This window comes from Balaenoptera acutorostrata, chromosome 16, assembly GCF_949987535.1.
Source record: "Balaenoptera acutorostrata chromosome 16, mBalAcu1.1, whole genome shotgun sequence".
Taxonomy (NCBI): domain Eukaryota; kingdom Metazoa; phylum Chordata; class Mammalia; order Artiodactyla; family Balaenopteridae; genus Balaenoptera; species Balaenoptera acutorostrata.
Window position 1 is genome coordinate 30,440,024 of NC_080079.1, and position 17,443 is coordinate 30,457,466.

A 17,443-nucleotide genomic window follows, 5' to 3' on the forward strand; every position below is an offset into this window, starting at 1 on the left:
ACCAGAAAAGTAGCTTCTTCAAGCCACCAAAAAGCCACACAAAGAAACTGGTGCTACAAGAGAAAGTGGTAGTTATACCAGGCTAGTTCTCTTCCAAAAAATCTCCAGCTGTAGGTTTCTCCCCTGTCATTTTCACTGCTTTCTCACCTTTCTGGGGGAAACACTAACGATTCACGCCTAAGACAGTAATATTTCCCCTTCTAGGTAAGTCTAAGAGCACCTTTGGGGCAGCTCTACCGTCTACAAGAGAATCTGCCCAATGCCTCATGTGATCACAAATCAATGAACATTGTCCTTTAGGGAATCATCTCTACCCAAGACATAAATATCTCCAATGTCTTTCAGCAAACAGAGAAGCAACATAAAGTTGGGTCAAACAAGGCAATTTACATCAAAAAACGGGAAGACTCACTTTGTAGGGCAAAGTCAAACCAGAAGCAGGTGTCTCATCAGATCCCAGCATTCTTCCCTATGTGTCATATTCAATTCCATTTGGAGGGGAAACGATCCAAAAATTGGAAAAGAAGGAAACAACTTTCATCACACTGGCTCTTCTATTCTGATGCACTGATGCATCCTGGGGTGGAATAATGCTTCGAGGAGGTCTGGTTCACTCCCCTGCCCTCAGACAGTCTGTGGCTAGGACATCTGGACCAGAAGATGCTCTATATCTAAAGACCTCTAGGGAAGGAGTGCCCACAGTTTCAATCCTGTCTGAACATTTAATTTTATAGGAACACTGGGGCCGACCGTGCCTGTGGCTGGGACTTTATATATAATAAACAGCACCATGAAGCATTTTAGAGTTGAAGAAACTGAATTTTAGGGCACTAAGTGACTCATTCAAGAGTCACACAACTATTAAGTGACAGAGCTAGAAAGTACCTAGCATCCAGTTCTCCTGACCCCGAGTCCACTGCACTTTCTTCAACACTGTGCTACCCTAAGAGTCCAGTAATGTAAAATTATAATGATATTGAAAAATATACATTATGTATAGCCGAGCTCTGTCATGATACTGTCTGAGTTCATTTCATCTTAGGCTTAAGAATACAATGTATTATGTATTCATGATACATTATGAATATATTTGAAAAGTATTAGGTGACCCACCAGTTTTCTCTTCTTTAGGCTAACTCATCCCTTTTCCATTAACTTTTCTTCACAAGTCCTAATTTCAGATCCTCTGTAAAAGTTCTTCTTTGAGCTGCTTCTAAGATTCTATTTCCCAATCACAGAATTTTAGGGAAAACCATTTTTTTTTCTCAGCAAAATCAGGGAATTCCCTTCTGTTTCTTCTATGCTCTTCTCAAACAAAAGGATTATTAAATACCAGGAGTGCCTGTAAGTTGGTTTAACTTGAGGTCTCTAAAAATCAATCTCAGCATTTTATATTCTGACACCATGCACACAGACACTGCCAGATCCCCTAAACCTAATGGAGCCCACCCTCAGCGGGAAAGATGCTGTCATGGGAGGATTCCCAGGGAAACTGGAGAGTATGTATCTTCATCCATTCATCAACTTGATTGAGATCCTACTTTGTGCCAGACATAACTCTTCCTCTTCAGCACTCTAACTTTCAGTGGCAATTAATCTGGCTAAATTCTTAATGAATCGTGGTCCCATAATTAATAAGAACTCGGGAAACCCAAGTAGACAAATTAGGAAAAAAGTCTGAACATAAAGTGTAATGTGATGTTTCAGATCAGAATGTCTCTTGATTGTCCTAATGCCAGGCCACGTCATCACCTGACCTTCAAGAGCTATTTAATAGGCATGTTTGGAGGGGAAAGGGATTCTGAGGTCTCTGCCCTCAAAAAGTTCATCTCTATTATTAGAAGCAAAAAAACAAACAGGAAGCAGACTGCGGGTGGTGCCATGAGAGAGGTGCAGAATATTCCTGCTTTGGGGCTAATAGGTTTCATATTAAATGTTTAAATTTCATATCTGCATGAGCCTCTCCTTCAGCTGCCATGATTTTAGCTGAAAGAACTTCAAGCCTCCTATAAACCAAGAATCTTATTGCCTGTTCTGTGGAGAAATGAACATCTTTTTCTTCTTTCTCTACGTACTGCTTGTTTTTTCCATCTCTCTGGGATATAACTTTTGCTTTGATTTCAGCCTCATTAAATCCTATATCAAAGGAAAACATTGGCATCTAACTGCATGCCTTTAGAGAGGTGTCATTTGATGTTAGCCAAACAGAGAGGTTCTGAAAATACTGAAGTAACTCCCAGGTGCTAAGACTTTAAAAATATCTTCATGTCCCTGTTGGAACAGACCACATTATGATACTTCATCTCCAGATTCAGAGCTTGGCTAGTATGAAAAGTCCTGAGGGCTGAACTGGCTACCACCTGACCCACCACAGATATCGGGAAGCGTCACATTTATTTTGGGACATGGACAGATCTGGTAAAAGGAGCTTTAGGAAAAGCCTTAACCTTAAGAATTCTATACCAAGAATTCTCACTCAGAAACAAAACCTGAAGACCTGTCTTCTGGGACTGAAGGGGCCATTACTCCATATATCTCAGCAGATTCAAGACATCTAAGTGTTCAAGTTCTATACTGCTGATGTTAGTTGGTACTTGGAGTTTTTGAACTCTGGTCGACCAGATGTACTCCCTGCAGGTTTCCATTATCCTCACTTGTCTGGGATCATTTAAATTAGTTTCTTCTTAAAATAAACCACTCTATAAAAGTTCTAAAGTTATTAAAAGATGACTTTATAGAGGAAAAATTTGGAAGTACTCTTAGAGATCAAGAAGTTTCTTCTATAACGTCCCTGACAAAAAGCCCGTCAGCTTCTGTTTGATAAGACTCTTCATCTCATGAGTTGGCCCACTTTAGGACTAGACAGGTCTTATTGTAGGAAAGATCCTCCTTACTTGTGGCCAAAGGGTGTTTTCTTCCCATTTCTATCCTTGCTTTAGAAAAATTAAGCAGAGTAAATCTATACCGTCCTTGTAACAATTTTCCAATATGTGTTCCCTTAGAGTTCTAGTCTCCAAGCTAAACACTCTCAGCTTCTTCAGCCATTCCTCAAATAGCAGGTTCCCTGATCACTCACTGTCTGTTCACCTTGGAATCCATTGAGTTACATAAACTTATCTCATATGATTAACTGTTCAATTTTCTTACCTCAGACAAGCTTAGTTGTGGAGGTCTGAGAAGGACTAGGAAATGTGAACATTTTGTTCTTACAATTTACCTCAGCAACACAACAGTAATATTTTAAAATCTTTTCCAACCTCATAATGAATAACAGTATTATTATGTTAAGTTGTATTCTTTAAGTATTAGTGAGGTTGAAATTTTTGCATCTATTAGCATTTTATTGTTTTTGTGAGTTTTCTACATCCCCTTTGTTTATTTTTCTATTGGGCTGTTATCCACTTTATTAATGATTTGTAAGTTTTTTCTAATATAAGGCAATTTCCCCTTTGCTACCTATCATATGTGTTGAAATATTTTCCTCAGCATTTTATTTGCTGTTTTTCCAACTATTTCATTTTTAGGGTATTATCTTGACATACAGAAGTGTTCCCTTTTTATACAGTTAAATCTATCTTTTGCTTTGTGGTTCCTTCTTTTCATTTATATGGTCGTCTACTTATATTCCTGAAATCAGATAAATACATATCTTTATTTTCTCCTAGTTTCTTTTTTGTTTCATTTGTTATATTCATTTCTTTAATGCGTTTGGAATTTGCTTTGATGTTCTGTAAGAGGTAAGGAACATCAATAGTGCTTTTTAAGCTGAGCGTGTGTGAGGAAACCTGTTAACCTCTGCAGGGCTTCAGGTGCCATTTTTTAAATGTCAGAAAAAAAGATGATGGAGACCTCTTTTTCCTGGAGGAAAAGGCCCTGCTGGTGCACATGCGACCACATCACCTGCAGGCCTTTTGAGAGGCCGCTCAGAGCCCCTCAGAGGAACAGAGGAGCCGCAGAGGCTGGGAGCAAGGAGAGGCAAGAGAGATGCCTGGGATTGGGGAGATTTACGAAATGGTCGAAGGCGAACAGGAAGGTGGTACTTCTAACCAGCAAAGTTCAAGTTAGTGTTCCAGTTCAGAAAGTCTGAAATAGATGCTGTGAAAGTATAAATATAAATATATATGACTATATGTATTTATAAGAATTCTTATACTTAAGGCTCAGAGTCAGTCTGTAGAAAAAATAAGGAGAAGTAGAAGTGTAGAGAAATAAGCCTTCCAATTTTTACTCAATGTACGCTTACTCAGCAAGACTTAGAGGAGTTTGGATTCTTTTCACCCTTGTGCTCATTTGAGGGTTTTGGGTGGCTCCTAAAGAGATAGTAGCTATAAGCAATGCATACAGCATTATCTAAGTAACTAATTATATACATACCTGGCAAATATAGTGAGGATACTGAATGATATATTTAACCCCCTTAGTGCCTTCTGCCTGAAGAGAGCTTGAACTGCTCTTTGTCTGTGTCTGTTGACACAGCCCAAGACCTGAGAGGAATCTAAATGACTTTAGCGACCTTGCCTTTCAAGAAAAGCACACTTTTTCTTCTCAGTGCTAAAGAAATACAGAGTTTTTTATCTGTGCAAATGCTCCATTGGATTTGGTTCTGAATTCCTGCTGTAAAGTGCCACACACACACTTCCCTTGTACATATTGAGGAGCTCATCCAACTCACCAGAGTACTCACTACAGGGAAAACATTAAATGCAGCAGTTCTGCAGAAATAGCAGAAGTGCTCACTCTACACTATTCAACAAAAAATTTGCCGTTGAAAAGCTCACATCTTTTTTTTAGTTTAAAAAACGTGGCCTCTTACATGGTACTCCAAAAGAGTAAGGGAAGACCTGTTTATTCAAAATAAATTCAGAACGTAATGGTTAGAAAGCTATTTGGTTCCCCCCACCCCCGCCCCACCTACCAACATATCCCCACTCTTTCGTCATCAGCTCCTACTGACCAACCATGGCTGCACTTTGAGTTACCTGGGGATCTTTAAAAACCCCAGTGCCCAAGCCGCACCCCAGACCAATTACATCAAAGTCTCTGGGCTGGGACCCAGACACCAGTATTTTTTAAAGCTCCCCAGGTGATTCAAATATGTGGCCAAAGTTGAGAACTACTGTCCCTCTAGAAAATGCTGGAACAAGATTCCAGCTGATTTGCATCTTTGATTTCACCCAGATTCTATTCTTCATTCAGGCACTAAGCCATTTTGCCAAAGGTGCGAACATGCCAGGAGCCCCTGGGAGTTCTCTATGACTAAGTGGAAAGATGTGTACGGTTCCCAAAGGTTTTATTGTTTGTTTTGTTTTAACTCCATTAGTAATGTACAGATCTCTGTGCAGATTAGAGGACTATAAAATGCTTTTATATTTTACAGTGACCTGACATCTTAAACCAAGATGTTTAGGAATCCAGCATTTTCACTGTTATTTTCTGAGAGATTTCATTTGCTCTCAGCTCCAGAATACATTTTCTTCCAGATCACTCCCAGCAGCTGGAATCTCTCTGCATAGCTGTCCATCAATACTGTGGTGTCTCCACCCCAGCTCCACTCACTTGGGGACCCTCATTGCAAGCAGAGATTTCCATTCTGTTCCAGATGACCCAGATGAAATCCTGGTAAATGAGCACTTTAGAGTAAAGCTAACATGTTTCTGGGCAGTTGATTCTAAACTGAGGGGCAGGGAAGCAGAATACATAGGCAGTTCTGGTGGGCAGAGAAGAAATGGTCCTTGTCTTCTCCTTTCTCCACATCCTCCAGAGGCTGTGGTTTAGGTGATGGACAAACATAAGCCTCAGGGAACTGAAAAGTCCTAATCCACCTCATCCCTATAGCAGGGCCAGGGCCTTGAATCAGTATTTCTTTGGCTGCCAAGCATCGGGAACCCACAACAGGATGTGGTTCATTCAGACAAGGGGTTGGAGCACCAAACTGTGGACCAGCTGCCAAACACCAGCAATCACTTGACAGCCTATCCTCCTCCCCACTCACCTTCTCTAGAACAACTCAGAGTCACCACACTCTTTGTACTCTGACATCTGTGGACCCTGGAGCAGAACCTGTGCCACCGGGACATCTTATTTTTCCCTTTTGAGGGTACACCAGTGCACCTGATGTTATAGGGAACACTGTCAAAATCTGATCAAACTGAGCTATTTATCCCTTTGGTTTAACGTATTTGAATAGGTTTCCAGGAAGCCGTGACCTTACAGTAATGGAACTCATTTTGGACATGACTAATGGACTCTTTCATACCCTCACATATGGAAAACCTGTCTGTACACACACACGCCTGCCCTTTTACCTGACACTCTTGATCTCACCTGCAGTCTGCCTGTAATAAAGAGAATGCCTCTGATCCTCTACTGCCCCTTCCAGCTCCACACAATTAGGACTGGGGAACCTGGTCCCTCCCCACACAGGATACTTTAAGACAAGACCGACCACAGAGGGTAAATGTAGGAGAATGCATGCGTAAGGAAGGGAGAGATGAATTCTAACCTGGGAATCTGGGAAGTCCTCAGGGCTGAGGACCATTGAGCAGGAGCTGTAAGGATGAGCCATACATCTAGGAAATGCTGGAGGGAAGGCGATTCCAGGCAATGGAATGAGCTTACTAAAGGTTTAGAAGTACGAAAGTTCAAGGGCCATTTTGTTTGGGGCCATAGCATATCGTCTCACGTGACTGGAATAGAGGATGCTTTATGAGGTGAGGGGAGAGGTCGTAAAAATACATTAGTGCCAGAATGCAGAAGGCCTTGAAATCCAGGCCATGAAGTTTGATTTTCTTTCTCTCTCCCCTTGTGTAATGTGTTAATTATAGTGCCTCTGACCACACATTTGCATATTTCTGTGTTTTCTGTCATAGTGGCTAAGGACTACATCTGTTATAATTGAATTTGTACAACACAAAGAACAGTAGGACTGTGAATTATGCCCCTTTCATACGATTTGTGGATGTCGGTGATCATGGCACCAAGTCTTTACAATGGGAGGGAACAGAGTTAACCACATGGTAAAGTCTCCATGATTTTAATAGCTGGTTCCTATTGTGGTTTGAGTGTGATATGCCTATGACATGGAGCTTTGAGATGGTCACGGAATCAAACTGTCTTCCCAGAGTGCCCCCAGATGACTGCCTCATCTGTTGGAAGTTAACAATATCAGTGTAAATCCAGGTTCCTTAGCTGGGCTCTCACCTTGTTTGCCAAGTGTGCTGTTATTTTAAACCACTAGAAGCGGATGGTAGGATCCCATGATGGCATAAGCCATTATTACACAGACTTGGATAGAACACAGATCAAATCATGACCCCCAAACCTAACCGCAAACAGGAAAAGCTTACATCCCTAACAACTTGCCTAAAAATCCCCGGCTCTGCTTGCATAAAGGAGTCCTAGTTCAGTGATACAGAAGCTAGATTGAAACTCATTATTTCAATATGCTCTCAAAGAACAGGATATAGGGCAAATGATCTTATCAGCCTCAAATTGTCTAAGTGGCCAGGAACTTCATATATAATGTGGGCTTTTCAAGGGGTAAGGGGAAAAGGAAGCGTTCACCTCCATTTTTCACTTCGTCTCCTCTCTTTAACAACAGCAGAGTAAGGGACTGGAGTGTCCAACCAACCACATGAGAACCCCTGGAGAGGCTGACTGAGTGGAACCCGACAAGCATTAATTTGAACTACTATCATGCTCAAGAAGGCACTGAACCACGTGCCACTGAAAATTTAGAAATGAGAACAATTAGCCTAGCAGGAGAACAATCCCCTAACACATAGGAGAAAGCTTCAGGACACACTTGGGAGGAAGTAGTCCTCCCAATGACCCCTCAGGAGTAGGAGCTCCCCTGAGAGGGTCATGATCATCCTACAGCTTTGGCTTCAGCTGGGCAAGTGGGGACGAGCCGGCTGCGGCCACCTCTGAGCAGCCCTCCTCAGCGGGTAGCGTCACTCACGGCCATTTCAAAGGAACCTCCTCTCTAAGCTACTCCAGATGCACAGCCTCTCCCGGAGCAGGGAAATGGAGCAAGGCCCCTCCGTCCTCAAACCCGGCCGGGCTCCCTCCCGGCTCTAACCTGCCCCTGAGCTGGAGAAGGGCAGGGCAGCTGCACACACCAGCGTCCTAACTCAGCGAGGGGGCCTCCAGGGGCAGCTGGGCCTCGGGGGCCCGTAAAGCGCACACAGGTGCGGCTGGCGGGAGGGCGGGGCGCCGGGACCCAGGCAGGAGAGCCAGGCGCCGAGTCGCGCGGCGCCGCCAGCCCGCAGCTGCGCCCCCCATCCCTGCACGCCAGCCGGGAAGCCGCACCCCCGGCAGGAATGGCAGCCCGGCCTCGCACGCTTCCTTAATATTAGCCACATGGCGGGGGCGCGGGGGTGCCGAGTGCACCGCAACGAAGTTTCTGTCGGGACTGGAGTGATCCTGCGGTTTGTTGCTCCAGGAGGCCAAGGGCCGCGCACGTCTCCGGGCCTTGCCGGGACCGGAGAGCTGGCGGCGCAGAGGCAGGAGCTCCGCTTCTGGGGAGCCGGCGCGCGGGCTCTCAGCACCGTTGTGAAGAGCAAGGGGGCCCTCTAGTGGCGCGCGGGGAAGCACGCTGGCACCAGAGTCGAAGCCAGGAGGTGGTGCGGGTTATTTATTGAGCAGCAAAGGGAGCTGATCTCTCCCCGCCCCACACTACTCAGATTATTATACCTTCTCCCTTTTCTCCTCCTTCCTCCCTCTCTTCTCCTCCCCACTCCTGCTTTCCCTCCCTCCCTCCCTCCCTCTCTCGCATTTAACAATCCAGAAACCCAGACCAGAGCCAACTGTGACATTTCTAGGCCTGCACACGTCATGCTCAGATGTGGGCTCTAACTCAAGTCTCTGTCCTCCCACCGCAGTGTCTTTGCCTTCCAGATTGTAGTTCGTCTGCCCATGTATTTATATCCCATCCTTCTTTTACTGAGCACCTGCTATATATGGGTTAGTGGACAGGAGAGCGCGAGATGAGCAGGGCGGACACATGGTCTTCCTGACCCGGGGAGGGGCTGACAAGCAGTCAGCGATCCCAATGCTGTGACGAGTGCAGAGACAGGAGAAGTACTGGGTGACAGGGAGTGCTTTGTGGGCACCTGACCTGAAGGACAGGTAGAAGTTAGCAGGGCAAAGGAGGCTGGAAGCAAGGATGGAGTATGGAGAAGGTTCCAGGGAGAGTGACAACATGTACAAAAACAGAGAGATTGTGACTGGAGAAAGCGCAACACAGAACGCAAGGAGGTGGGAGGTGGTGGGGAGCTGCAATGGGCAGCAGCTACAGGGGCCTCTACGGGCTGCAGACGGAGGTAAATGGCCTCGCTCACGGGGTCCTGTAAGGACTTTGGAGAATGTTCTAAGATCAGCAGGAAGCTACTGAGCATTTAGACAGGTGAATGTCATGATCAGATTTCTATCTGCACAGGATCACTCTGAATTTGGCATTAAACTCTGCTTCAGGCTAGCTATTAGGTTGTGGGCAGCCAACCTGAAAAATGTGGGAGCCAGAAAGAACCTTAGGGTTCATCTAGTCTGTCATACAGATGGGGAAACCCAAGCTCACAGAAGGCAAATCACTTTCTCAAAATGGCTGAGGTAGAACTAGTTATCTCTAAGTCCCATTCAAGGCCCTAAATATGCCAGCAGAAACCAGATACTAGCTCCCCAGGCTGTTCCTGATAATACGCGGGCTTCCCTTGCCTCTGCTCCCACAAAAGTCCAGCCAGGGCCGGGCCAGAGACCAGCAAAGCATCTTCAAGACTGGCAAAGAGCATGCTCACTAGACTTGCTTCCCTGAGACCTCAGAACAGCTGAAAGCTTGCTTCAGTATCCATGGCTAGCAAGAACCATAATAAGCCATGAAGACCAGAGATTGTAGACGGGTGGTGGGGGAAGGAGGGTGACCCAGCCAAGGGGATCCCACAGAGACCTGGGAAGCAGAGGGCTTGACTCCAAATTGAGACGCTGAATCCCATTTCAAATAGCATGCAAAGAAAACAAGTTTAGGAACAAAGCAATTCAGACCTTGAAAAAACAGATGGTGATAAAAACTCAGTTGTCCTAATATTTGGATAATTTAAAAGCCCTCAGCAGCTAGGGAATTAAGAGAAATAGCTCAACATAGACTGGATCATTTAGCATTTGGTTTGTAAAGTCACAGGCCAGGAAGGAGGTCCCAGAATGTGATGAAAATATGATAAGAAAGGTTTTCAAAGAAAGAAACATGATCCTAGTGAGTGCCATCTGGAATTGGGGAACAACATGAAATAGTAGAAACAGGTATCAGGAGGCCTGAATCCAAGACAGAGCTTAGCCACCTATTAGCTATGTGACCTTGCCCAGGCCACCTAACCTCTCTGACCTCATCTCAATAGTGAAGTTACAAAAATAATAATAATAATACTTGCCTATGTACCTCACAGGGTACGTAGCAGTCACAAGGGAGGCCAAATAGGACTATGGTGAGGGGCTGCAGGGCAAATCTCGGCTCTACCACTTACCAGCTATGTGACTTAGGTGACTCTTAGACCCCTCTAAACTTTGATGTCTTCATCTGTAGGGATGCTAACACCTGCCTCAGTTGGTAGTTGTGAGGACTAAATGTGATAGAATAAATCACAGCATCCTGCCTTTTGCATAGACAGTGCTCAGTAATCAGTGATTTTTATCATTAACATGATATGTTTGCAAACTTACAAGTTGTTCAGTGCATAGGAGTGGAAGATAATTGTAATATTTAGTGTGATATGACTTAACTGGGTAATAGGATAAATATTAAAATTAAAATGTAAGCAGGAAAAATAGAATGGAGGTGGTAAAGCACACTGTCCATCGTTACAGTGACGGAACTTTGTAGATAAGGATGTATGAGGCCTTAAGTTCTCACAAAATTAACTCATGTTGGCTTAGCTAAGAGGTGGTCATATAGATCTTTTTTAAGGATGAAAAAACACTATCAATGATCAATGGCCACGTGTCCAGTTGGGATAAGGTATCTAGTGAGTGACTGTGAGAATCAGCGATAATTCAGGTCTTATCTAACATCTCCAGGGCCACTGAGAGCAAGAGTAATTGGTACATTAATGAAATCTGTAAAGACACTCAGCAAACCTCCAGGGAGCCTCTTTAGAGCTGGAGAAACTCAGTCCAGGAATACAAGAAATAATGTGAAAGAGCCTCGAAAGTCCATTCACTTGTTCAGAAAATATTCCATCCCAATTCTATGGCACTCGGTTAGGCACCAAGTATTTAGGGATGAAAGGCACTATACCTTTCCTCACCAAGCTCACAGCCCAGTGAGGGGCAGAGTGGGTAAGTCCCTACAATTCAGTGAGGTGGCTATATGTAAGCTTTGGGTACAAGAGAGTCCAGAGTTGGGGCTCCTAACCCAGGGGTCAAAGAAGGTTCCCCAGAGGGGGCAACACGAGAGCAGGCTCTGCAGGGACCCAGGGCAGTTAGTCCCGCAGAGGAGGAGGACTGGCTGTGCTCCAGGTGGAGGGAGCACCACACACAACAGCCCAAAGTGGAGCTACAAGTCATTTACTCTGGTCACGCTGGCGCAAAGGTGCCCTCAGGTTCCAAGCTTCCTTTGTAATGGCAACAAATGTCACAGCCCTCCCACACTGCAGTAATTGTCCCTTTAAAAACCTCTTGCTCGAAAAAAGCACATGATGCCCCCTTCCTCCCAAAAAACTCTATTAGGAATTTTATAACAGTTTTAAAGGAACTGTGTCTTATTAATCCCAAGTGTCTACAGGCATTAACATTTGAAAAATATTTACTTTTTTAAAAAAATGAACTGGTGTATTTTATTCCCAACAGGATCTTCTGACATTTTCATTTGAGAAAGATCTACCTCATTTATGGGCAGAATTTAACTGTTTTTCATTGGGAACAATCTGTTCATGCATATTCTGATGATGTCCTTACAATGACTGCATACTCAGCCCAAGCCCACCCCCAGAGGTCTGTGATCCACAGGCAGCACTGGAGTAAGGGGCACTGGCAGCATCTGAGACGGGGAGGTGGCCGGGGCTTGGCTTCATCATCCGGATTAAGGTGGAAGGGATGGCGCTGTTGGAGAGTTTGAAACAGGGACAGCAGCAGATGGCTCTGTCAGCAATGCGGCCAGCACAGGAGAGGCAGGCAAGGCCAGGGCCAAGGAGATAGATCACAGGGCAAACTCTGAACTAAAATAATAGCAGCGAAGGGAGAGAAAGAAGCAGACCTGAACAATATTTAAAGGTAGAATTGGTTGGATTTAGCGACTCCAGACCTGGGACCTGGGGGAGAAGATCCAGATGACCGCAGCTTTCTGGCTTAGGTAATCTTATAGATGGTGGTACCAGCCCAAAGATAAAAAGGCAGAGAAAAGGACAGAGTTTGCGGAGATCTTGACTTTGGACACGTGACTATGAAGTTCCTGTGGAACAGCCAAGTGGAGATATATAAATTAGAAGAAGGATTCAGCCTTGAGATACAGGTTTGGGAAGCATCAACATGCAGATAGTAATTAAAGTCCTGGGTGTTGGTAACAGCACCCAGCTGGAGTATGTAGTGTGGGAAGCAAAGAGGTCCCGGGACCAAGCACCAGCAGCCCCAGCATCTGAGAGGCAGGTATAAGGGAACAGTCCCCCAAAAAGGAAACAACATGCAGAAATGAAGGAGGAAAACGGAGGGAAAGAGAGACAGAGACAGAGACAGAGACAGAGAGAGAGAGAGAGAGAATGCTACCACAGGAGCCAAGGGAAGAGAGGGCTCTGGGAAAGGAGCCATGAAACTCGTCAGTGCCGCAGTACAAGGACCAAGAAGCTTACCTACCCAGAATGACAATGAAAAGAGTAACAACAAAAAACACCATCTCCCACTTACGTGGCTCACTATGCTTTCCAAGCACTTTCACATTTTTTATTTCATTTCGTTCGTACTACATCCTATATAGCCTATATTCTCACAGATGCAAAACTGAGGGAAGTGAGGTAAAGAGAGTTGCCAGAGCCATCTAGGAAGTTAGTGGCCAGCTCCTGGAATTAGAGATCAGTCCACAATCTCGATCATGCTCCCTGGTTCCAACCACACCTGAGTCAGCTTTTTAACCAACCAATAAGGAAATCAGAATGGAGCCTGTTGCAGAATAACCACTCGTTATTAGTATGGAAATGAAAAGGCTTACTTCTCACACTTTGTTTTGACTTCCTAGAACCCAGAGATGGCAATACTCTGGGATCATCTGAATCTAAGAGGGTGTTGCCTAACTCCTCAGGGGGAGGGCTTGCACCTAACTCCATATATAGGAGGGACCACTGAAGGTTTTCAAGTGATGGCAATTTGAGTATGCTTTGGAAAGATTAATTAGTATTATTGAACTAGTATTTGATAGTACATATGTCTGGTTGTTGGATATTCACACCACCTAGAACCAAATAATAAAAATACACTGTGAAGACCTGTCCTGGCTTTTTTTGCACCTGAACCCCCTCTCCTCACCCTGCCCTTCACTCCAATGAGTATGCTGTATTCACCAGAGAGGGTCGCAGAAGGTTCTTGCATGTTTGGTGAGGTCAACACTGACCTTTAGATCTCAATTCTCACACCTCCACATCTTCCAGAGGCAGGCCTGGCTCTCTACCCAGGAGCCCCCTGCTTGTTCATTCATTCCTCAGTCATACCAACAAGAGAGGGGGGCTTCCCCCTGGCCTGTCAGATCTGGACTGGCCCAAACTGATCCACGTCGGGCCGGGCCTGGAGCTGTCTCTCTGCCCAGCTCTCCCCTGGGAGCAATTTACATTGCACTTATCTCTGGGGGTTCATGGCTCTACTGAGCAAGGGGTCTAATGATCTCTCTCTAAACCTGTCATTCATAGCACAGAAGGAACACTAAACCAAGACCTCTATATCAATTTCTAACAGTTTATTCTCTTCACAGCTCAGATGATACCACTGCAATGTTATCACATTGGAGGCTGGGCAAGGCCCAGAAATAGTCATCACTGTAATGCTGATTTTCCAAAGTGACTTACAGCCTTATTTCCAGCTAGTGGCCTGGTTCTGGCCTTTTCTACTGACCCATAAAACTGAGCTTCAGTCTGGGTACTTGGCTGTCCGAGTCACTCCCCCGTCAGAAACAGCTGGGAGACTGTCTGGGTTCTGCACCGCAGGCCTAGGATGGGTGATGAGCCATTCCCCTTTGCTCTCTAAGTCCTTCTCAGGGCTGAAAATGACTGCTACACAGGAAGGATAAAAGCAAGCGAACTGAGATCACAAATGCCTGCTTTATCACCTACTTCTTTGTGTCTCTAAGATGTAAACATTCATTAAATATTAGATACGGAAACTCATGCTCAGATTAGAGAAAGGAAGGTTGTTACGTAAGTCTCTGTCCTCCTCCAGAACTGCCCTAGACAAGTGACACAGTGTCAGTTCTCTCATCTCTCAAATAAACTAATGAAAGATGCCAGTTAAATAGGAATTTCTGAAGTCACCTTAAGCCTATGCATCATTCCACACTTTAGGTAGAAGAAAATTCTTTAGGTAGAAGACTCAAACTGAACTGCTATTATGATTTAAAGAAAAAAAATAGACATGAGACACTTTTCAGCTTCTGCCTCAGAGACATTTAACTTGTCAAAGTAAATGATGGGTCTCTGGAACTAGACTACCTGTGTTCAAATCCTGGCTCCCAGGACTACAAGCTGTATAGCCTTGGGCAAGTCATCTAAGCACTCTAGGTAGAATGGGACAGGGATGGTTTCTTCCTCAAGAGCATTGCTGGGATGTTCGAGTGTGTTATCGAAGCACCCAGCTGAGAGCCTGGGCAGAGTAAGTATCAGTCAGTGATAGCCAGCCGGGCACGGTCAGCAGATGGGGGCAATCTGAGGCTGCCCAGGCTTTGCTGCGATGGCTTCCTTTCAATGCAATAACGAGTCCCATGCTGTTTTTCCTCACTGTAGGTCAGTGCAGCTGAACGGCCAGCCCTTAGTGATGGTGGACGATGGGACCCTCCCAGAACTGAAGCCCCGCCCCCTGCGGGCCGGCCGGACATTGGTCATCCCTCCAGTCACCATGGGCTTTTATGTGGTCAAGAATGTCAACGCTTTGGCCTGCCGCTACCGATAAACCCCCTCACACTCACAAGTCACCAGCAGGCCTGCTGGACTGCTTTCCACTCTCCTGCCCTAATGGTATCAGTATTTTTCAGGCATCTTCTGAGCAACAAACCAGTCTCTGCCGCCCCATCCTGCTGGAATCAACACTAACTTGCTCTCCAAAGAGACAAATACCCTAGCATGAGCTTAGCCTAGGTAGGTCACTTCTACCCCAAAGGAAAATGTAGACCTCATAAGCACGAAGGTATGTGTGTAGAGCTGTATGCACCCTTGTACATGCCCCATGAGAACAAGCTGACAGTGCACTTCCAGGACAAATGAAATAGCTCCCCACAATCCTGGTCACATAGCAAAATAACCACAGACCTTAGCCTGTGGCTGCTGCCCTCGGCAGACGATGAGGAAGGAAAACAACCCGGTGGACATTTGAGAGCCCAACCCCCCCTAACTCCTTTCCTTTGTCTGTTCCCTGCTGTCGCCCTGGGTTTCATATCACCTCTCCTCCCAGAGGGGAGCAAGTGGGTGAGTCAGTGCCGGCCTGCTGGGCAAGCTGTTAATGTAATTTCCTGGCTGATGTATGAGTGTGTGCATCTGGGTTTCTGACAGTGGCATCAATCACTAGCTATTCCTCTGGGAAGCGGGTGCTTCAAAAGTAAAATTGCAGTCATACTCCAGATTTTCTAAGAAGGTTCTATTCCTCTGTGAATCCAGCTTCCCCCAGGGTTGGAATGGAAGTCAGGTGACAGTGTTCACTGAGTGGACAGCAATGTATTAGGCAGCACAGGAAGCAGTCATCATCTGTCATGTGGCTGCGAGGGAGGGAGCTTTAGTACAGAGAAAGCACACCCAACCACCAAACATGGACACACACACACACACACACACACACACACACACGTGTCCCTCGACTGAACAAAGCAAATAATTAGACCTACCTCAATTTTGAGAGAATATTAAGGGCTTGATAGGGTAAGCCCTTAATGGTTTGGTTGACCAAAACCATTTTAAAAAAAGGTATAAATCAAAGGTCATCACAACTGTAAGACACAACTGAATCTAACCTTTCTGCTTCTTCCCAAGTATCTGAGTGCTCTCAATGGCTTGTACTAGGCAGAAATCTAATGTGCTCATGAACGAGGACCAGGTCCGTGCTCTCCCAGACCAGCTTATCTGAGCATAGAACTAAGCTTTCAGTTCGCCACGTTGGGGAAGGGGATCTGGAGACTGAGGTCTGATGGGGAAACTGTGGAATGGGAGGTGGGAGGCCCCCGAGTTGGGCAGGGGGGAGTGGAGTGGTTTAAAGTTCACGATGAGGACCCTCTGCATGATTCAAGAGGTTTGTGTGGGTCTTTGCAAACAAGCTGCAACTGAAGTGACTTTCTTTTCTGTGGATATGATTTTCTTTTGCAGGATAAATGGCACAAAGGATGCTTTTTTTTAAGGAGGAGATATTAAACAATGTCACAGGGTTCCAGTAGAGAGAGATACAACTTCTGCTGATGTGAAAGGTTAGAAATGGAGGAGAGGGGCAAGGTGGCTGAGGCCAGAGGCCAGGGAGACTGCCTAAGGAGGAGTTAAGGGGCAGGGCCAGGTCTGCAGAGTGAGTGATAAGGAAGATCAGACGGGAGCAGGGAGGGACTCAGCGTGCAGAACTGGGAATTTGGGAGAGGGAAACCAACAGGCTCATTTCACACGACAGGAAGAGAGTGGAGTCAGTTTTGACCTAAGCTTCTTGTTAGGTCGAGGAGGAACAGCACCAGGAGGTGTGGAGTGGGAAAGGGGGAGACCGAGGACCGGGCTGGCCTCGCTCAGTGGCGGCTCAGCCTGGAAGCAGCTGCAGAGAGAGCAGCAGACCCTGACACATCCCCGCAAGGCTGCCCAGAGGGGGCCTCGTCTCCGGAAGCAGGCCTCTCCCACTGCGCTCAGATCTGGGAGACAGGGAAGGGCCAAGACTGGGGGTAGAAAGGCAGGGAAGAAGCAGCAGAGGAAAGTGAAGAAGAGAAGGGAAAAGAGGAACAAGAGACAAAGAGGTTGTTTCCCCCAATTTAAAAATCTTTGTGCAGATAGCAAAGTCTCTTCTATATACTGGTACGGCTGCAGGCCCCTCATAATAACGGGGGTAACCAGAGGTCCCCGCAGGCTGGCCCTGGGCTAGTTTGCTTTACGTACATAGCCGCCCCTCAGGGAGTTACTATTCTTAGCTCCATTTTTCCTATGAGGCCTGGAGAGGGTCTGTAACTTGCTCAGGGTCATCCAGGGGAATGGGTTGCTGAGATCAGAATAGTCCAGAGCCTGTTCATTTAACCGCCCAGCTCAGTGGCTGC

The 17,443-nt window shown here is 45.7% G+C and overlaps 1 protein-coding gene and 1 long non-coding RNA gene across 5 annotated transcripts in view; one reads left to right on the forward strand and one right to left on the reverse strand.

Annotated features, from left to right (window-relative positions):
• Positions 1-15,129, forward strand: part of HPSE2 (heparanase 2 (inactive)) — a 617,346-nt gene extending 602,217 nt beyond the window's left edge. For all 3 annotated transcript variants that reach the window (XM_007187387.3, XM_007187388.3, XM_007187389.3), the window contains one exon: positions 14,964-15,129. In XM_007187387.3, coding sequence (XP_007187449.1) covers positions 14,964-15,129 — 166 coding nt within the window. The remainder of the gene's footprint in view (positions 1-14,963) is intronic.
• The window catches only part of LOC102998920 (uncharacterized), a 62,000-nt gene that overhangs the window by 33,003 nt on the left and 11,554 nt on the right, over positions 1-17,443 (reverse strand). The gene's annotated exons all lie outside the window — the stretch shown is intronic.